Source organism: Cavia porcellus, unplaced genomic scaffold (assembly GCF_034190915.1).
Source record: "Cavia porcellus strain 051 isolate PalLab524CR breed Dunkin Hartley unplaced genomic scaffold, mCavPor4.1 scaffold_2, whole genome shotgun sequence".
In the NCBI taxonomy this organism is placed as follows: domain Eukaryota; kingdom Metazoa; phylum Chordata; class Mammalia; order Rodentia; family Caviidae; genus Cavia; species Cavia porcellus.
In genome coordinates this window covers 146,026,725-146,049,363 of record NW_026947485.1, presented here as the reverse complement: position 1 = coordinate 146,049,363, position 22,639 = coordinate 146,026,725, and the positions used below count along the sequence as shown (strand labels likewise).

Here is a 22,639-nt window from a genome sequence, read left to right as displayed (position 1 = left end):
ATATGCATCTTTATTATCTTCCCGCCTGCTAATATGCATCCGAGGCACTGCAGTATGCATGCAGCCTTCAGGAAGCCAGCAAGAAAATACGCACCAAATAATCCCATGATGGAAAACAGAATTTACCACCTGCATGGCTGTAGGTCTGCGGGGAGATAAGGATTTGTGAGATTTGTATGTAGCGCCAGAGAAAGTAAATAGTTCTGCAGAGGGGAAGATGGTATTAACCTTTCCACAAAGTTTAATGTGAGGGGTGCAGGGCATGAGGGTATGCATTGTTACTCTTGTTGCAGGGGCTCCATCTGGGTCAGAACGGCTACAGCTGCAGGCCTCAGGTGGCTATGGGGGAATCTGTAGGTCCCGAGCTCAGACTTCTTTCCTTCCTTCCTTCCTTCCTTCCTTTCTTTTACCTCTCTCTCTTCCTTCCTTTCTTTCTCTTTTTTCTTTCACTCATTCTTCTTTCTCTCTGTCACCTTAAACCTGCCTCTTAACTAAAAATGCTGGAAAGAGAGAGAAAAAGGAAAGGAGGAAACATCTTAAAAAGCAAAGAATAGCAAAAGAATTCTTGCAATAAGAATTGCCATTTTTGTGAAATCTAAGAAAATACTTTGGTAATACAGAGAGTATGCCTTGTTACTGTCATTTTCCGGTTTCACTTTTGTGGCTCACCATCAATACAAAATATACATGGACAAAAATCTGATTTAACTGCGGTACATAAGCTACACCAATGACCTTGTATTAAAGGGGTGCCCAGGGGAGGAAGGACATTTGAACTCCTCTGCAGTCGGCCCCTCCTGGTATTTGAATTCTCTGTTGCAGCTCTCTAACTGGGCTCTGCAGCTGGTCCACCCACCTTTCCTGGCCAGGTGCACAGCCTCCGCGTGCTCGGTGCTGGTGACCTCGGTGCCACTGACCGACAGCACCACGTCTCCAATCCGGAGCCCGGCCTCCTCGGCGGCGCTGTCTGTGGGTAGACAGACAACAACGTTGCATTGAGGGAGGGTCCCAAACTCTGTCCTGCTGTTTGTACTCTTTTAAAAGGGCTCTTTCTCTAAAGGGCCTTTCCTTCCAACTTTAGACAATCGCCCATGTCATTAATAAGATGGAAAATGCTCTCCTTGCAGCCTGCCTTTCATTTCCAGGCCTCACATTCAGCCAGGCATCTCCGAGGCCCTTCTGCAGGATAATAGCAAAGCTGCTCAGAAACTCAATCTATTCATCCACCAGAAGGTTGAACTGCTAGTTCTCATTCGCTCTTTGCTGCTAGGTCTCTTTGTAACCCTGAGAAAATCACTTAACCTCAATATCTTCATCTGTAAAAAGAGGGGTGGGGGCAGCGTGTCTCTGCAGGATTGTTGCGGGAGCAAGTAATTGAAATACTTATGAAGTTGTGACAAAAACATCTCGGAGTAGTCAGAGAAAAAGAAATAAAGAGCCGTTTTTACTTTCATTGTGCGGGCTTCTTTCTGAGCCCTTTTAGAAAGGAAATCAAAAGTAGCTCAAGCTTTAGGAAAAGGGCTGTGGAAGATGGAGAGAACCTTCCTAGAAGTTATTTATTTTATGCTTTGAATTTTTAGCATTTGCTCTTACTGCAACGTATCTAATATTCTCCAGGGCTAAAAAAAATGTAAGAAGATATTTCAAGGTTAATGCATTTTTAATAAGGTCTCTTATGTATTTGACCAAAATTTTTCTTGCAGAAGTTTAAATCTATTTTTTTTTTTTTTTGTTTCAGTTTAAACCCATTTCTTCTTTAATGGATCTCAGGGTTGGTTGCATATGTACTGCTCATAGACTTACATAACGTTATGCAGTAATATGGGGTTTTTGTTTCCTAGCATGTCACAACTTCCTCAAAGAATTTTAATCTTAAAGTTATGACACAGTTGGTAAAGTAACATGACATGGATTATTTTAAATAATGACTACAGTCTGTCTAAACCTGTTCATAATAGCAGGAAAGACCTCTGATTAACATGCAATGGCTCACCAAAATAAGAAGGTAGGTAAGGAGTTGGTATTTCCACATAGTTACATAACATCATGCTTGTAATGAATAAAATTTCAGGGTGTGGTTGATGTTTGGAATGTATTCCTCTGTAGTCTTAAAGGAATCAAACCACTTATTCATGGCTGTGTCTCTTGCTAAAACTCTAAAATGATAACTTGGGTCCAGAGACATCTTTTAAATTAGTTTTTGTATTTCCTATGCTACCAAGAAGTCATTCTTATATTTAAAGTTTTTCCAATGTGTAATCAATACTCTCAAAATTATATGTCATAGTTCTTATCTTCAAGTACGTTCAAACTTCACTGGGAAAGAAAAGACATGGATAACCAAAAAGAAAAATGCATTTGTAGTACAGAGTGAACTAAAAAAAAAAAAAAAAAAAAAAAAAGGAAAAAGATACTGTAAAACTTTTGAAGTGGTTAAAAATATTTTTCAGTGAAATAATCTGGTTTAACTCTGATGAATACATAAGTTCTCCACAGTGGGATATAATAAGGCAGAGTGGCAGTCTGCGAGGTGTTCACAAACGCCACTTCTTTTTCCACAGTTTTCTCAGGCTTCTTTGCAGCTGGGCATGCAACAGGAATGAGTCCTAGCCATTGGGATGCGAATGCAAGTTAAGTGTGTCACTTCAAGTCCTGACCCATAGGAACATTTCCAGGGCCACTCCTTCATGCTTTTTCCATCTGCTTGTGAGATAGAGATGATTTCAAGGCCTCGGGAAATACAGATTCATTAAATAAAAAAAAAAAAGAAATCTCATAAACATGATGCTGAGTAGACTCAACTTCCAAACATGAACACCCACAAGCGACTATTAATGTGACTATTGAGCTTCGTTTGTTTGTTTGATCTTGTCATTATTATCCTTTTGTTACCAAAGCTAGTACAATGACAAACAATCAGCCAGCCAAGGACGAATTCTGAGAAAAGGTATGGAAATAAAATGTTTTAAGATATGCCAGAGAAGCGATTCAGGTCAACTGGAGGAGAGGCTGTGACTGAAGAGCATTGGCAGTGAAGGTAAGGTAGGAAAGAAAGCCAAAGTAGGAAACGGGTCTTCAAAGTGAAGATGAAGATTACACTCCATCCATCAACAATAGAAAGGCACTGAAGACTGTGAGCACAAAAAGGCTACAAGATTAATTTAGAATGGAGAGAGATTAAGTAAAGCTGATAAGCATGTGTATTATTACTGGAATTCACTCAGAACTGTAATAAAACTCTGGAAATGGAAAGTAAAATTGGGGGGAAAGTATAAAAATCTGTTGTAAAACTTGAAACACTTTATGGCAAGCATTTGCACACTTGTCTGTCTACTGGTAATGGATCAAAACCACTTGAGATACATTTTCCAAGTTTATGATCTCTGATACTTGGTATGGGATCTTTAAAGATTGGTTGAATATATGTGTTTGTTTTTAGATACTGAGATAACTGTGGGAGAGCAATATTTTAAATCTATTTTGGAATGATGAAAAATATTTTTAAAACCAGGAGAAGAGATGAGCCTGAGAAATGGATTCAGAGTTCATTACAAAAAGGACAGACATGAGGAGAAAAATGCAAAGCAGTGGAAAAAAGCATCTTGCTGATTACCTTTAGGAAGAGAGAAAATACAAAGACAAGGAGGAACCATAAAGAAGGAGCAGATATATCCTACACTGCATGGTTTCAGGACTATAAAATCAATGGAGCCAAAGAGAAATTTACAGATGAAGAGAATAACAGTCTATAACAAATCCACGAAGGCCACAGCAACAGTAGAATTTTTAATTCTAGTCTGCTCAATAAGTGGTGAAAAATGAGGATTGAGGGAAAGTGATTATATGTGGAGATGGGAAAGTAAATAATAAACAACTTTAATGATTATGAAAATAGAAGAAAATATTTTAACATTTGTGTTTATCATTATGTTAAATACTGACCAAGGTTATAAACTACTACAATCAAACCTATGTTTGTAATAATGACTTATCTCTCTTGAGTAAAATTTGTTTATTATTATTATTATTATTATTATTTTGGTACCAGGGTTTGAACTCAATAATTTGATTTTAAATAATCATTTCTCTACTGAAAAGATCTAGTTCTTTACAAACATGTAAAAGTCAAAGGCTAAAGTGATGTCCTTCAGGTATTTTTTGTTAAAACATTTCTAATGTTTTAACATTAGAGTTCTGTTAACTTGGATACATGCTGGGTGTAGCTTGTTGCTTTATGTCTCAGGAATAGTTGCATTTTGGGAGTGGGATTGTTTAAACTTGATATCTTGGAGAGTATGCTTACTGTGTATGAGTTTGGAGTATGCAGAGAGAAAATTGGTCTTTGTCTAGTAAGTCAGTACACAATGTCTAGTCATCGTTATATATGTACATTTTAGTTAGTATTGCTGGGTATTAAAGGATAAGTCCTAATGCCTAGCCTATATTAGAAGTAACAAAGTAATTCCTGTACAAATATTCCTTTGATAGATTTTAGGAAGAATTGCCCTTCAGAAGTGACCTTTGTTAAAACCTCCTCTTGGAGCTAGTCATGGTCATAAATTTTATCACTGAGAAAGTGAAGAGAGAAAAGGCAAGGTGAAGGAAAGGCTCTTCACTAGTATCTCCATATCGGGGAGATGGTTTTAGATTATAACCATAGGTTGTATATATGTGAATGTTTTTAGTAAAGTACTTGGGTTTATTGTGTACAAAGTTCACAGTGTACTGCACAATGTCCAAGCTGTACAGACAGTCCAAATTGGCAATGTATGACAAAAAGTGGAGCTAGTGAGTCAGCCAACTTGTAAAAGCTTTTTGTTAGAATTGGTAGAAATGATGCGTCTTGAACTTAGCACTGTAGCATCACCTTTGGCGGTGTGTATCAGGACTTGTCATTATGCCAGCAGCATAAGGGAAGAAAGAAGCATATAAAGATTGATGTGCACAAAAAATTCAGGTTTACATTTTGGTGGGAGCCACTGGTGTGTGTGTGTGTGTGTGTGTGTGTGTGTGTGTGTGTGTGTGTGTGTGTCTTCTGGTTGTTCTATAGGAATATTCCAGTAATTTAGTGGGAACATACCTTCTTGCTAATGTTTTAACATTAGAGTTCTGATAACTTGGATACATGCTGGGTGTAGCTTGTTGCTTTATGTCTCAGTTTAAGTTGAGCATTAAGGGATGCAGTATTTAAATTGTAACACTGCCAACACTTTTATCTAAATGTCTCTTAGTGTTTTTGTCTTCAAGAAAATTTTTGTCTCCAAAATGGCAAAATTACAAATTTGTTACAAGAGATTCAATTGGTGTACTGTATTCTTGGTTATCAAAATGTACTTTTTGAAGTTTTCAAATTTTGAATTTGTGACTATTCATGTTGTATAGAAAGAAGTGTGATACATATATACAATCTAGTCACACAAAATAGCAAGTGTGTATGTACCTGTAAGACCTAGGGCACATCTAACTAAGCCATTTATGATTATGACTTTGTTCTTTTCTTTTTGTGTTTCTGTTTCCTGTAATGTATCAAAATGAAAACGTTTTTACTGAGGTACTATTCACAAATCATATTCTTCACACATTAAATTGTACAATCCAATTATTTTTCATGTATTTATGGAGTTGTGTAACCTTCACCACAATCTAATATGTATAAGAACATTGTTCCCACTTCAGAAATTCGATAGTCAAAAACAGGGGACATTTTCTGTCCCTCAAACGGCTCAGTCCTAGAGCATCATTAACCTTCTGCTACTCTGTGTTTGCCCACTGTATATTTTATATAAATGAAATCACAAAAAAATGAGGCTTTTATGTCTGGCTTTATCAATTAGCATAGTGTTTTCAGTACTCACCTGTGTCTTATCCTCTACAATACTCCCTTAATTAATAAACAATATTTCACTGTAAGTATACAGAGTGCATTTCCTGTCATGTTATCAGTCAGTGCATATTTGGGTTATTTGCACTTTCTGATTTTTAATAAATAACACTGGTCTAAAAGTTTAGAGATGAAACTGAAATTTGTGGACATATGTTTTCACTTCTCATGGGTATATATCTAGATATGGAATTTCTGGGCCAAGTGGTAACTTTATATTATATAAGTTTTTGAGGAGCAGCCAGGCTGTTTCCCAAAGCAGCTGTACTATTTTATATTTTCACCAGCATTCCACGAGTGTCCTGAATTTCTCTACAATCTTGCCAATATTTATTATTGTCTGACTTTTAAAAAAAATATCATAGCCATCCTAGTGACTATGAAGTCCTATCTCTGATTTTAATTTGCATTTCCCTGATGGTTACTGATGTTGAACACTGTTCATTTGCTTCTTGGTTATTTGTATATCTTCTTCAAAGAAATGTCTATTCAAATCCTCTGCTCATTTTTCAATTGTTATTTATCTTTGTGTTATTGAGTTATGAAAGTGAAAATGATTCATGTTTGTAGAGGAATTATTTCTGGAGTATAACTCTTCTGGGTAGCTCATATAATTGCTTTTAACTTTAATTGCAGAGGGTCTCTGTTCCTTTATCTTGCAATGCAACTTACTAAGATTCCCTTTATCTAATAATTATGGTGGGAGTTTGAGGCATTACAACTTCTTTGTGGAACAGGAACAAGATATTTCAAGGTGACCCAATAATATATAACGCAGAGCTGTTTGCCCTATTTGGGGTTAGTCTTGGGAGTGGAAAGAAACATTCAACCTATATTCATTAGGGAGTTATAAGGTAGTAAGAAAACAAGATAATGATTTTTCAGAATTTTTCAGAATTTTTCTCTAAAGGGATACTTCACTGCACAGTTCTGTTTATTATAAAGAGCTAAATGCTGAGTTACTCCATTATTTTATGTGTATTTACATATATTGCGAGATCTGAAAAAACATTTAAAGGGGCTGCTGTGTATCATTTTAAAACTGTATCATAACAGCAGCATTTAAAATTCTAGACTTTCCAGAAAGATGAGCCTGGTTCATAATTTCCTCTATGCCTTGCCCATTCTTAAATGTATAGTTTTCAAGTTTGCTTGGTATCAAAGTTGAAACATCTGTTTCTTTTGTTTATGCCAACAGATCTCACGAGCATTTAGGCTTTCATAGAAAATGTTCGTGCAGATGCCAGCCAGTTGTGGGCAATTAGTTATGTAAGCTCCGAGCAAGCTCAGCCTCTGTGCACTTCAGAAAACATTTCCATCCCACCTACAGGTCTCCTTGCTTTATCTTTTTATCTTCAGTGTGTAATTAAGCCTCTCTACTGCATCCTGAACAATGTTTTGTGGCATGAATAAGATTCTCAGAAGGGCTGAAAATACGTATAATTTCAAAGACCCTCAACCTCTCATTTAGTAGATTTGACTAGACAATGGATTTCAGAGGGTGCTTTTCAGCACTAGGAAGACATTAAAAAAAAAAAAAAAAAAAAAAAAAAAAAAGACTCAGCAGCTACATGAATCCCTGCCAGGACAGCATTTTCTTATGTGGAATAAAATCCTAGGTTAACTATATATTGCACCAATTTTACTACAATGAAGACACTTCAGCTTCTTTTGCAAAAACCTCAGGGTCTCTTAAATAAAAAGTCATTTGCAATGCAAACATTTTACTTGCCTCACATTTGAATGGATGAAATACAGTTAACTATTTCGGTAGAACAGAGATAGAAATTAAATAAGGCATAACATTTTATTAAGCTGCATTTACTTATCTAGAAAGAAAGGTTTTAGGCATTTTGCAAAACTCTGAACTGTTTGATTTTTAAAGGGTAATAATTTTATACTCCTTATAAATTTCCTTATTTCTCTGTTGAACGCTAATCTCTTGAAGTCAGAAAGGGAAAGAAAAGGAGAGGAGGAAGAAGTGTAGGGAAATCAGTAAGATGAGAAAGAAGAGAAAAGATGGTCTGAGCAGGCGGAGGAATGGGAAGGCAGTGGGACGGAAGGTGTGAAACATCCCTGAGAGCAGCCCACAGGAATAATCCTTGGTACCCTTAAAGTTGGAATACTTGTAAAATTATAGTAAAGGCTGAAACCAGCGTATGCTAGAATTACCTTGTGTGTATGTATAAGACAAAAATGGGCGCAACACACAACTGTTTTCTGTTCTTATTAATTTGAGGTACTAAGAGATCAAGTCCGGTTGACCCCAGACAAAATTTGCCATTGTTGTCTTTTGTCAGCTGAGTCCTAAGGGCACATTCCTCTTTAGCTTTCTTTCCTCACGCATTTGTGGTCACTCTCCCACCCTAGATCCCACTAAGATTCTCTCCCAGCCCAAATCACTAAAAAATTACTTGCTAAATGGGGATTTACACATTTTACTTGAAATTCATTACCCTCAACGTAACAATATAACCATACATTTGCACCTTAATATCTAATTATAAAATAAAAAGCTTTTTACTTGTAAGAAATAATTTTAAATTTAGTAACTTGATCTGTTGCTTTACTGTATTTTAGAATTTAATTTCGCTTTTTTTCTTTTAAGTGAAAACACAAGCAACTACTAGAATTTTGTTTTTGGTTACATCTGTAGATGAATTTAAGAAAGAATTCACATCTTTAAATACTGATTTAAAAACAATAACCATGGTTTTCCTGCTGTTAATGTAAAACTTCTACATTGTTTTAGTTTTTAAAGTGGTGATCTTCAGAATTTTATTACAATCATTCCTATCAATCTCCTTCCTCCCAGGCTTTCTACCCACGCATTCTGTGTCTGTCTTATACACACAGACACTGCCCACACCTTCGACCCCGTGAGTAGGAACTGGCAGGAAGCCTTCAATTACTGCCCTGCTGACAGCCCATCCCATTCTGATGCCCTGCGCACTGAGGCTGCCCTCGCCAGTGACCGGACATGGAGGAGTGCATCTGCTGTCCAGGGCAGGATCCCTTTTAGTGGAGCTTCTGCCCAGGGCCCTGTATTACTTTGTCTCAGAATTTCCCAGCAGCACAGTGAAGTTTGACTCTTCCTACCCAATCTCACTTCCTTTCCTCTCTTGGGTGCCAGACAGACCTGTGTTAGGTCTGAAGTCTTTTCTGCCTACTCACCCTCTTTTCCCTTTGTTGGGCACAAAGCTTTCCTCCAACCCCTCGTGCTTTTATTTTTGGTTTATTCTCAGGTGATAGGAACTGAGAAAAAGGAGCTCCCTTTGTTACTTTAAAGAAGTTTCTATCTGTTACCAATTTATTAATATTCTGTAAGTCATGAGAAGGTGAGAGCAAAAGGGATCAAACCACATAAGAGGAAGGATTTGCTTTCAGAGGAGAAAGAGAAAAGGCAAAAGGTACATATTCAAGTACATTTGAAGGCATAGAGGTGGGATTTCTGATAAAATTAGAAGAGAGGTAGGAAACAGTCACAAAGGTAATCCACACTTGCAAGTCTGCAGCGGGCTCAGGCTGAGGGAAGAGAGAGAATATGAGACGGTAAGACTTCTGCGATTTTGATGATTACACTAGACTGACTCGTAGTTCTCTGACTATTAGGCTGGACTGGACATTAGTGACAGAAAAGGCATTCATTGTCATCAAAAGAAGACAGAACTTAAAGACTCATCTCAGAACCCACCCAGAGTGGGAGGAATGAATCTGTAAGGTAAATTCAACAGAGACCTTTGAGAAAAAGTCATTTCATATAATGCTTGACCAAATCCTTCTCATCCCACAGAGTTAAATGTTAGAGATGCTGGGTGTTCAACTTTGCAGAGTTGATATGATATTTAATGTATTTACTAAATAGCTGAGGATTAATTAGGTTAGAATCAAATCATGAAAGTTCAAAAGCAATTCTTTGGTAAGTATAATAGGATTTTTAAAGACAGTGAGTAGATGTCAAGTACTATTATACCAAGAAGAGGCAAAGTCCATCCTTTGTGTTTACTGCGTGGAGTTGTATTTGTTTGTGTTTTTGTTCCTGACTCACTGAGCATAGAGTACCACTGTGTCTGCCCAGCAGGTGGGAAGGTTACAGAATTCCCCCAGATCTTAAAACATCGCCTCCTACTGTCCATTGTGGAAGCCTGTGGATGGTCAAGGAGCAATATCCCAACTTCCAGCCCAGGATGAGCTCTGGTTTTCTAGTAATTAAGTTTGGTCTAAATGAATCAGCTCATAGGGTCCCCAGGGGTCACGGCAACATGAAGATGCTTAGGTTGGAAGCCTCTCTTTGTAAATCTATGATTTGTGACAGGAAATCCACAACTGGTGAAACTGGTTTTGGTTCCAAGAGGGAATCTTGCAAGTGGATGGGAATAAAAAAAATCAGGTCATTGATGAAATGATTGAGCCATGAAATCAAACACCTGTAGTATAGCACACCGTTCAGCTTTTGTGAATCAATTCTCTTCATTGCTTCAATCGCTTTCTGCCAGCTTTTCTATTGGTTGCAACAGTCTTAACTGAAATAAATCACTATGTTCTCTATTCTCACGTTCTGACAATTGATTTTAAAATTACATTAATATAAAAAAATGAGTTTCAGTCTGATCACCATTTCCTGCGCACTGTCGTCATCTACAACTATTTAATGGCAGGCAGGAGCCAACTGTCTTGTCCGCTGCCTTAGTCATGCTGGTCACCATTGCCAGAGCTGAGAAACCATCCATTTCCTTACAGGTGAGAGGGCAGATTCCCAGTGGGATCACAGGGCGTCAACAAAAGAGCACCAAACACTGACAAAGAAAGAACATTCAGCTATGACTCTGAGTGACAATCAGACCAGAGGAAGAATTAGGGCAGAAGGGTGGTGTCCTCCCAAGGTGGCTCCTCCTCTCCTTTCTGCACCGTGCCAGGTAAGCCTCAGGTCCCCGGGGCTATCACAGCCACTCAAAGAGCATTTCTGCGATACCCACTCTGTGGCCTCTGGGATACTGCATGGGCTATTAGGGATAAAATGACGGGTAAGATACAGTTCCTGACTTTAAACTCACTCTCGCCTGGGGAGAAGGACACAGCTACGACAGCAGTGTAATTCACAAACACCCCAGTGGCTCTGAGCCCCGCTCTGTGTTACTCTTCCCGCTGTGCCCCAGGCTAAGGGTAGACATCTTGATCTAATCCTGCCCACCTCACTCTTCTGGCTCTTTTTTCTTTTCCTCCACAGAACTATTTCAGAGTATTCTTATGTTAGAAATCAAGAATTTTTTTAAAATCTAACTTTCACAAGATATCTACTGAATCCTGAAATAAGAGTACACAAGATGACATGAGGAAAGTAATTTAGGAGCAATAGTACTCTTGCCAGAAAACAGTACAGGCACTAACAAGTAGACAGTGGACTAGTCATAGGAACCTTTGTCTTTCCCCGTTTCTGCAGTTACAGGTAAAGCTCTCTGATAAGAAGGATACTCAGTGCCCTATGTTGATGAGAGAAACTTCTTTCCATCAGGAAAGCTGTGTCTTTCAAAACTATACGATTGTGATTGGAGCAGTTCTCAATCATGATTTTTTGGTAAACTGAGATTTACAAGTTGCTTCTATTCCATATGTATGTTTCACAGGACTATGATATAGAGGATATTTTGCATATTTTGTGAAAATTGAGATTGTTGTTCTTGTATGAATTAAAGCTTTTACAGTGAGACTACTTACTAGCATCCACTTCAGTAACCACGATGGGTTTCGAGAACTGAATTCGGAATCCCCAGGGACAGTCTCCAGTTCCTTTGAATAATCTCACAGTTCTCTCACGAACTACAAAGAAGGCAAAGAGGACATTGCTTTTGCTTAGTTTTTAGATGCAATAAAGTAATCATGTTTTAAAATAAATATTATTTATTATTATATGCTAGATGTAATAAAAATCATTGTGAATAATACTAAGTAGGATCTAATTTAATGTTTATGCTAGTCTGTTGTTTTAAGAAAGAGTAAACTGAAGCACAAAAGTCAAACAGCTTGCTTGAGTCACATGATGAGTGAGAGATATTGCTTGCTATTGTTAGGCAGCAGGACACTCAAGGCTTTTTTCCTTCCCATGGTATCACAGCTACCTTGCAAAAGCACTGAACTTTACCAACCTGAGTCACTTAGATCCACAAATAAGTGATATTTATGATAAGGTTATATGTAGAAATCAAAAACTTGAATCCTCACCCATACATGTAGATCTTACAAGAACCCAAGAAAACCTGCATCACTGAGCTTCTCCAAAAACAGAACAATTGAGTCTTGGAGAAATTTGCTCTTAGGTCACTGATCACGAATCTTCTAGAGGCCAAGTGCCCAAACTGCAACTTGAAACTCACTTCCTTATCACAAAGTACCAGAGTATTGAAGTTGTAGTGTGAAAAACATCTCATACATTAATGCCTTTTGTCTTAAAGGACTAATATAATAACGGAGCTTTCAATGATAAAATCAGCTTTTTACTAAAAAGTAAAAGTTTGCGTTTGGTGTGTTTTGCACAGTTAATGTGATCATTGCTGTGGTAGACATGCTGATGGCTTGTAAAGCGTGGCTGGGTGACTGGGCTCACGTGCTCGCAGAGTGGGTTCAGCGTGCCTGCTGCAGCCTGTGTGCCACTGGCCGGTGGCGACACCACAGACTTAGCTTATGCTGGATGGAAGGGATGGAGAGTCAAGAACTTCACTGTAAAAATTCATAATTTTTAACTCGTCTAAATATCTTTATTTAACATGCCTCAGCCATCTCTCTGTCTGCTTTTCCATCTGTTTCTTTGTCTTCTTGCCACCTTGATAGCTTCTTTCCTGGACATACATACATAGATGTGTGTAGGTGTTCCTTCCTCATGGGTGTTTGGTTTCCTTGTAACTACAGCTCATTCATAGGCCTCCTGAGTTCACCTTTATATTTATTTATTTATTGAACCCATACTAGCCAGGAAGGTGCCTCCAGTCCCTCATTTTTACATTAACTTCTGTTTCTCGTACTAACTACGTTTTCTAATTTAAATTACAGAAGGTGGAAACTTCATAGGTAAAAACTCTTCTGTCTTGTTACTTTTCATGATTCCGGGGCAGAACAGACGTCCTGAAAGGCTATTCCCTCCTTTTTATGGAAGAGCATTTTCCACAGAGAGAGATGTTTATATGGTGAGTATTTTGTCTTTTATGAAATGATAGCATTTAGCTTCTTATTGGGAAAAATACATAAGCTGAATCATGCCAGGGTACATAACCGAAATAAAACACTTTAAGAGGATGAGTGATCTCAGAAGATTCATTTTTAAATGCTAACAAAGGTGTCCAGTGAAAAATTATAACAAAGGGCTTCAAAGTAATGTGCCTTTTTGTTATATTTAGGATAATGTTCACCAGAAAAATGTACTAACATTATATTGAGAGAATTACTCTTCCCCAACGATTAGATTGACATAATTTACTGGTCGATTTTTCCTCGGTGTGTTAATGAATATCTAAAAATAAGAAAGAATAAATGATCATAAAGTATAATGGTAAGGTCTCTGAGCTCCAGAAGTGAATTGTTAATAGTAGCCTATTATTAGATCCCTGGGAAAAAGCCAGGTAATTAATTATAAAATAAGAATGCTGATCTATTAATAAGGACAATTTAGCACCTTAAAATTAAAATTTAATAGAGTCCCCTTTCTTTAAAAATAGAAATACATTAGAATTTTATGGTTAATATATTTTGATCATTTTTTCTAATTTTTGAAAAATATTTTTGTAAGTCAATTTTCATTTCTCAGAGAGATTTAGATCTCCCTCCAGGCTGGAGAACGAGACCATTTCTTCTTTGTAGGGTTATATTTCTTGCTGTTACAGAATGCCTAAATGTAGGAAAAATGTGGATAGAACTAAAATCATATAAGAGGTTTGAGTAACTCTTGAGAATTTTAAGCGAGGGACAACAGTTTTATTAGAGTGGAGAAAGACCTTATCCTGGTCATCTACTTCATGCAGAATCCCTTCATTACTAACAAGCAGACTTGGGTGAGTATATCTCTGATGTTTTGGGAATATTGTTATTATAAATTGATATTCCTTGGCAGATTTGTAAGATGATTTAATACTTATTTTATTATTCTTTTAGGTATTCTTTGGTAAACCAGTATTTTAAAGCTATGATTCCTATGAAAAATAACAACACCAGTAATAACTTAAGCAGTTTCCCAAGCATACTCAGATATGCCCACCTCCTTGGTCAAATAGGGAACAGAAACAATCTCAGAAAAACAGGAAACACGCATCTGTCTTTTACATGTTCTTCGTGTTCTGACGGCAGACGTTGTTGACTCTCAGCCCTTCCCTGGATAAATGCTATGTTTTCAGGGGTTTTATTATGAACCAGGAATGTAGTGGAAAAAGACAGGCTAGAGATGACTTTTCTCCTGAAGTCTATGTGCCACATATTGTTTGCCAAAATCGGCACACTATCAAACAGAGGAAGGATAAAGTCCCTTCATGTGGACTCCTGAAGAAAAGTTAGTCTTTACAAAATATCTGAAAAACTACATTGTTTTCATTTTGTTATTAGGAGAAGCTTGTCAAGATGTGTTAGTGTATCCCAGCTTTGACATTCCATCCTTTGCACTATTCTAGGCTTCTGGGAAAAACTGTTATATTTTTAATACAACTCTGTTTTGGTGGGATTGTTTGGCAGTCATTTATTGGATCCTAGTATAGTTTAAGGGACAGAATTGGGAAACTCAAAGACTTAGGAATTACTATTTCATCATTATGCAAAAGATCATTAATTAATTACAGCAAAAAGAAAATCAAAATTTCTGTTTTTGACCCCTGTGAAATCATTTCTAACATCTGCACTTGTCAAAACTTTGTGTTCCCACTAGGCTATTCTCTTGATAGGAGCTCATTCAAAGACTGATTACCCAGCAGATATTTGTTTAATGGAATATTTTTATTGCGTTGGTTCAAATCAAATCATGTTTTGTGCTTTGTTTTCATATTTCATGGGACTTAAGGTGGCTACTTCCTTTGAGGTTGTGTTTCTTTGCTTTTGGTTTTTAAATCAGGCAAATTGATTGTCAACAGTGTGCATGAAAGAATAAACAATTCGATAAAGGCTTTAAATGGTGAGCTCAACAGCAGAGCTCTCTTGCGGGAGAGGAGACAATCAAAATGGTTTGTAACACATTCTGCAGACAATTTTCTTATATTTTAAGATTTATAGTCCTAGTTCCCTTGCCACTGTCTAGTGGATAATCTATAAGTGCCACCCAGCTGCTGTGAAGTCACAATTGAATGTCATTGTTGCTTCGGAGACTATGCAGTTTCATCATCAAATAATTTATCCTCCAATAATACTTCCTGAGAATCACGTTGTTGGATGTAAAAATTCAAAGTAAGGGCATATATTTCTATAAATATAACACAATTTATACACTAAATATACTCTGACATTTTCATGCAGCAGAATACAAGTGATACAAAACTTTGTCTATTTCTTCAACTTTAAAGATATGAAGATCCCGACCCTAAAAATATTCTGATGTTCTTTCTCTATTTACTCAAGCAAAAGTTAAATTTAGATTTTTTTGGTCATTTTAAAATCTATTCATAGAGCTTAATCATCTATCTTTTGCTGTTCTGATTTATTTTATTTTGGTTAGAATACAACATGAGGTTTCCCCTCTTAAATTTTTAAGTGTACTATTGATTATTTCTGGTAATAGGTATAATGTTGTACCTCAGATATGCATAGCTTATTCATTTTGATTAACTAGAAATTAATGCCTTGATTTTCACAAACCTTAGGCACTTAAAGTATTTTTTATTAAGTTTTGAATTCAGAGTCCTGTACTTGCTTTTCAATGATGACTGTCTGACTTGTTTATCTTATGGTATTTATGTAAGTATTATGACCATGAATCCTGATATTACAATTTCATTGGAGTAAGAAGAGCCTAGCAGATTAGTAAAGTGCGCTCCTGCATGAGCAGGGGTGGGTTACAGGGGTGTGGCCTTGGGTGCTCCATTGGGGCCTTCCCCTTCCTCTGTGACATGGTTCCCCTGTTCTGCTTCCTGGCTGCCATGCAATGAGCATACCTATCTCTCTGTACTTGTAGAGTCCTTACCAGCTACTGGTCGTGGTTTTTTACTAAGACATCGAGAACTGTCTTCAGGATTCCCATCATCTCCTCTGAAAATCCAGGCTGCTGAATGAAAGTTCTCTGTGTAGAATCCTTTTTCTTCAATATCAATTCGAAAGCCAAAATCCATGGGACGACCATCATCTGAGGTAACTGCGGAGCAGAGAGAGAGAGAGAGAGAGAGAGAGAGAGAGAGAGAGAGAGAGAGAGAGAGAGAGAGACAACACAAATGTACTGGCAGGAGAGAAGATCCAAGAGACTGGTGTTCCAGGTGAGAAAACAGATGAAATGCAGACCGTCTACACTGATGAAGAGTGATATCTTTCAAAACAAGTAGCTAAGTATGCTGGACAGTTTTCTTGGAAAGAACTTTTACAGTCCCAAAATATCATCAATCAAAATAAGTACTGTTTTAGAGCCCATCGCGTGGGTGACAATGCACTAGAAATAGCACTGTAAATCCTTCTGACAAGGAAAAATATTGGAAGAAGTTTTATATTAGTACTCAGGCATCAAGATAAAACAACACAAGACTAGGAATTACCTTCAGAATCCCTTTCAAAGTATCAGGGACAAGAAAAAGGACTACCAAATTAAAAAAAAAAAAAACAAAGAAATAAACAACCAAGCTATCTTTGTGTTTGAAGAAGGTACTGAAAACTCACATAGAAAACTTACTATTATCTTATGTGATGAGAAAAGCATATAAGAGGTACACAAAATTGTACCTTGCAGTTCTTTCATACCAATCAAGGGTTTTCTGTGCATAGGCGTGTGGATAGTGTAGGAGGTTGTACCAGTAAAAGAAACGAGATTACCTGTGTATTTTTGAGACCTATTTAAGAGGTTAAAATCCAAAAAAGTCACACCCTAAACCTTTCAGTCTTTCAAAGGGGCAGAATCAAGAAGCATCCTTCATAGCCAGATTATAATTTCATTAGTTTTCATTTCTCAAATGCCACAAAAACATTAGAGTTTGGACATCACAGTAATGCTTATTAAAGAATAAAGAACATCTTATTCTCTTCTCTTATCGTCTTTTCACATACTGTAGTTACGCCGATGTCTTTGTCTGAAAAATTCCAGGTAAAATCTTCTCCCTCTCCCCCTCCCACCACCAGAGAGCGGCCATGGACTCTTGGGCTGTAGCCTGCCAGTAACATGAGCTCCTAAGAAGGATGTGCTCTCTGCTTGTGCTGATTTTTCCCTGGTGAATCATTTTTAATCATTCTTGCCTTGCTCTTTCATTTACATCCTTGGTTTCTCAGTAGCAGGCAGAAAAGGGTAAATATTACATATTGTTCTGTCCACTTATTTATTGCTGAACCTATGAGATTTCAGCTCAAAGATTTATGTGGCTTGTGTAGGATGTACTTGGGTGTTGTTTTGACAAAAGATGTAAAAGCATAGCCTCTTGCAGACAGTCAAGAGCAAATCCTAAATACTTTTTTTCCAAATCCAAATACCTTAAGTGATGATGTCATTTTTTAAAATAATTATTTTGTGCTCTGAATGTGATTGCACTGGTCGTTGATAGTTGATGTGGTTTCAGGAATGTTAGTTCATGAATTAATTCATTCACTGAGTTAAATTGAAATAAATGTTCTCTCATGAACAAGGTGTAAACTTGTGTACAATGGGGGTGGGAAAGATAAAGATAAAGATGAAGACAGGAACTCATGAGAAAATAAGAGAATTCAGAGGAAGAAGGCAGTGATTCTGGCTGTAGGGAGTGTAGATTAAAGGAGAATATATTAGGCTTAGCCTTGTGGAGCCTATGGGGGGATGAGGTAGGAGAGGGCTGATAAACATGAGGTGGACAGCTGGCCTCCAGCGGGGGAGCAGATGTAGGTTAAATACCCTTATTCTAAAGACGTGAAATTGGAAGTGTAAAATAGGAAGCTTTTGACTATGAACACAATGCCACAAATGGAAGTTTCCATATCTCAAATCACAAGAGAGGACACAGTCAAGACAGCTACAATAAAAATACTCCATTACATTACCGTTAGGCTATATGTACATGAAACATAAACAAATTTTGTGTTTCAACTTGGATCATGTTTCCAAGATATTACATTCTATTTATGCAAATATTCTAAGTCCAAAAAAACGCAGCTTGGAAATATTTCTAGTCCCAAACATTTTAGTTAAGAAATATTAAGACATTGCTTTCAAGATAGGTCATGTTGTTTAAGTAAACAAATTATATTGTGTATAAACATAAAGGGGGATGATATTGGAATATTATATAGTGATAAAGTTAGAATGTAAATTATGTGAGAATTTTATGGGATACATTGTGTCATGGTTTGTGTCTGGATGTCCCATTAAAGCCTCATATGGTCAAGGGAGTGGGCTTTTTTGGAGGTGACTGAATCTACAGTTTGAGACTGATTTGTAGTCTGTTGATGCAATTAAAGCATGGAGCAGGTATCCGGCATACAATAAAAAAGAGAGAAACAGGTTTGTCTCTCTCCTGTCTTGTGATGTTTGTTGTCTTCTACTTCCATGAACTGCATGTGCCACTCTACTTGGAGCCGATTATGTACTGAAACCTCTACAAACTGTGAGATAAATAAACTGTTCCTCTTTAAACCTTGCATGTTGGGCATTTTGTCTCAGCAATGACAGAAAAATATCTAAGACATATTGTTCATTGGAATAAAAAATATGAAAGATTTAGAATATAATAATATAAATTAGACTTTAGGATGCTTTGTTCTGCATTCCATATTTCAAAACCCTTTGAGAATATTTTGCTTTCATTTGCTAGATAAGTTTGAATATGACACTTAATTTTAAAATATAGGAAAGGAAAACCAGAAATTATGAAAATTTATTGACCTATCTTTCCAAGCTATAAGGATGAATCAAAGCTTTTTGTATAACTGTAGCACTTGCTAAAGTTACAGAAAACTGTGAAGAATTTTATAGTATTAAAACATCTTTCTTTTTGATTTATTTTATATGTGCTCGGCCTTAAAAATTGAGTAACATTTTAATATTTATGAATGTAACTTACACAGATTTCTAGGCCCACTGATTTATCACTATTATGTTTGCTTCCAGCCATAGCTGCACATGTTGGCTATGCAATCATCTCCCTATCATGTAAAGGTCTGAGGGTGAAACTTTAAATTATACTGATATTTGTTTTTTCTGTATGCATGAGACTGTTAAAACAGCTCACTTATTTATTTGCAAATAGATTTGATTATGTGGATGAGTAGTTCTTTATCCATTCAGTTACCAAGACAGAACTAATCAACACACTCTTACATTAACTGAGACATAAAACCTGTGTGAAAATCCAGTGAAGCAGCCAGTCCCACACCTGCAGCAAACTTATAGCTGCTTGATTTCTCAACATCTGTCGCCATGAAACCTTATTATATAATCCCAAATATGTCTTTGTGACAAAAACTTTGCTGCCAAAATTAGTTTTGCTAGATCAATTCCTTAATAAATGAACTTTAAAACAGAATGAACTCTTAAATACACTTGGTATTACTGAAATACATTCGTCCCAGAAGAATTAAAATATTTCTTCTTGATTTTAGGTTTTTACTTTTGGTTAAAAATACAAACTGAACAGCCCAGCACCCAGTGTCTCTAGGGCTTTTTCTTTTCAGTTTTTATTTTTTATTAATATACCTTTCCCATGAGGAATGATTACATTTTTATGAGGAGTTGGTACCTGTATGTAACACATATCAATTTATTTCACCCCTTCCTCCTCTCACCTTCTATCTCTTATACCTCTTTAATTCTACTGTATCATTATAGAAGTTAATAAAAAGATGGTATGTAAGGAAGCAAGACCCCATTTAGATGTCTCTGGGGTTATAACAGACCAACCAGCTGCAGTGAGCTGTCGTGCTTGAAAACATGGACCCCAAGCAGGTGTCCTAATTTGAAACCCAGCCCCCCACTAATTACTGCTAAGTGATACTGGACAAGGTGGCCATCCTCTCCCCGCCTCAGGAAGCTCATTAACTAACACAAAGATAAAAATAGTAGTGCTAAACTCATAATGTTAGTGGGATAATTAATAAACTAATACATCATAACTAGTTTAGAATAATGCCTGGCACAAAGCAAGCACATCGTAATTGTTCTTATTATTAAAAATTGAAGTTTCTTTCTTTTTTTCTGTCTTTTTTCTCTCTTCTTTCTCTCCCCTTCCCCTTCCCTTCCTGCTTCTTCTCTTCCTCTTTCTCTCTTTCTCCTTCCTTCCCTTCCTACCTTCCTTACTTCCCTCTTCCTTCCTATCTTTCTGTCTTCCTATCATCATCTCTCCTTCTCAGTAGCAACTAATATTTGGAAAATACATTTTCAATAAAATTTTAACAGCTGAATGAAATAAGAGAATTCTACCAAGTATCCTCATATGATTACCCAAATTCTCCCACATCTGTTTGTGATACAGGAGCCATTCTAGATTATAAAATGCAGTGCTCTATTTTGCAGGTCCTTCCCAATTCCATTTACAGCCTCCAAGTTGTTTACCTAGTGTGCCTTAGTCAGCATTCCCCACAGCCTCGATGGATTGATCAACTGTGTCCACACACATAAATATGTCACCCATAATGTCTTTTCCAGTTATTATGTAGGAAGTCAGAGATGAGGGAGATTAACAGAGTGAAAAACGCCAGCTGTAATGATGCTCGATAAAGCTGTCAGGTTTTAAGTCACGGATTAGTAGCATATCCTGACTCTATAAGTGAGATAAAATTTAAACCACACATTAAACAATGCTAGTCCCAGAAGTTCTTAGTGGACTGCAGTCTCTACTGAAAAGTTTCTGAAGAAATACAACAGGTCTTTAGTGTGCAAGTGGCTGGGATAAACTGAAAAATAGAAACGGCAGGCATTTCAATTCACTTGCATCTAATCTGAAAAAAAAATACTAGAGTAAGTTTTTATTCGAAACAGAATTCGTCCAAAAGAAAACACAGTCATTGTTCTAATTAAAATGATTATGTTATTTTGGAATAAAATGTTAGTTTGTACAAGTTACACAAATGATTCCTGTGTTATTTCAAGTGAGTCCTACTAGTAAATGTTCCAAGTAACTTTATATAGGGGGAAAAATCCTTATTTGCAATGCTTGCCAGCTTCTAATGTATAAATACTCTTGCCATGGCAAATTTTAAGCTATTTACCTGCTGCTGAACCCGTTGAACTGCAGCATTAAAAAAATGTACACACTTAGCTTTGTGAGTCACTGCGACCTGGCTCCCACACACCTATGATTGCTTCTTTTTCTCAGTAAATACAGAGCAGGCATAAATGTTTAAGAACACTACTTGTGAAGGATTTGTCCATAAAACAAAGTATGAAATCGACTTGTACAGAGAATCCAGGTAGCTGATGGGCACAGTGAGCTAGAAAGAATCAGTCCCATTCATTGTGATACAGGAAGATCATCCAAAGTTAATCCAACTAAATAGTGTCCATTCAGTCTAATTTCTTAGTTTTGCTAGAAGAAAGAAGTTTTGGTGTGGTGTTGCATAGGTGATTATTGATAATCATAAGAACCTTATGTTTTTAAAAACTAGAAAAAGACTGAATATTTTCTACAAAAGAAATGATAGATGTTGGAGAGCACAGATATGTTTAAGCCAATTTAAATGTTATATATTATAAACATATATCAAAATATTATATGGTGCTCCATAAGTATGTACAGTTTTTATGTTGCTCTTTGTTCTTGAGATATTGATTGCTATAATGTTGGTTGACTGATGAGTTCCTTGATAATTTTAATTACACAGACACAGTGGTATGAACTGCAGTTGAATTTCTCTGTGGTATAAAAAGGAGGAATTTTAAGGTTGAAAGAAAAACTTAAAAGAAAACAGAAACCAGTGAGTATGTACGTAATGAGGAAAATGATATTACATAAGCCTTATATGATCACAAGACCACACAAACACCTTTGAAGCAAAGTGATATTCAAAGGAAATTTCAGGTTGTTTGTTAGGGGTATAAACTCTCTCTTCTGGTTCTCCTTTGATGTGTTCAGTAAATCTTACATTTCTCACTTTTGCTTTTGCCTGAATGTATTTTTGAGGGACCTAGAAGCATAGGATCCGTGGTAATTGATATATAATTTACATGTATAATACAAGATTTGTATTCTTACAGAAAAGAAACAATGTTCAAAGACTGGCAGTCTACGAGGCAGCCTTGAAAAACTAAGAAAAATATCAATGGCAGTCAAAATCGAATCTAGTCTGGGCATCTAACTTAAAGTAGTGACCATTAGAGTATACTACACTGAAAACAAAACTCCTATTCTTTTTAAAAGTGTAGACACCAAGTACCAAAACAATTTGCTACTTCTTTTTGTAATTAATATGACCTTGTAGCACAATTTTACTTTCCCAGAAGACTCTTGACCTGGCAAATAACTTATCATTCATTTTAGGAGTTCCCAAAAACTCATCAGATTTTACAGAGAAACTATCATGGGTTTATTTCTTTTGATTTTTTAAAACCATCAAAATTCTTACTTTGCAATTTCCCTCACTTCTAAACTGTCAAATCATTACCCTCACCGAATTCTCACCAAGCTATCATATTGAAAGACG

General features: G+C 36.6%; 1 protein-coding gene and 1 long non-coding RNA gene across 3 annotated transcripts in view; one reads left to right on the top strand and one right to left on the bottom strand.

Moving 5' to 3' along the window:
- The window catches only part of LOC100715200 (uncharacterized), a 109,256-nt gene that overhangs the window by 59,253 nt on the left and 27,364 nt on the right, over positions 1–22,639 (bottom strand). For both annotated transcript variants that reach the window (XM_063245489.1, XM_063245488.1), the window contains exons 5-7: positions 16,026–16,193; positions 11,597–11,698; positions 857–967 (exon numbers count right to left, since the gene is read on the bottom strand). In XM_063245489.1, coding sequence (XP_063101559.1) covers positions 857–967; positions 11,597–11,698; positions 16,026–16,193 — 381 coding nt within the window. The remainder of the gene's footprint in view (positions 1–856; positions 968–11,596; positions 11,699–16,025; positions 16,194–22,639) is intronic.
- Positions 12,823–18,030, top strand: LOC134475306 (uncharacterized). Its single transcript, XR_010046454.1, has 2 exons — positions 12,823–13,059; positions 16,017–18,030. It is a non-coding gene; the product is annotated as an uncharacterized LOC134475306 (long non-coding RNA).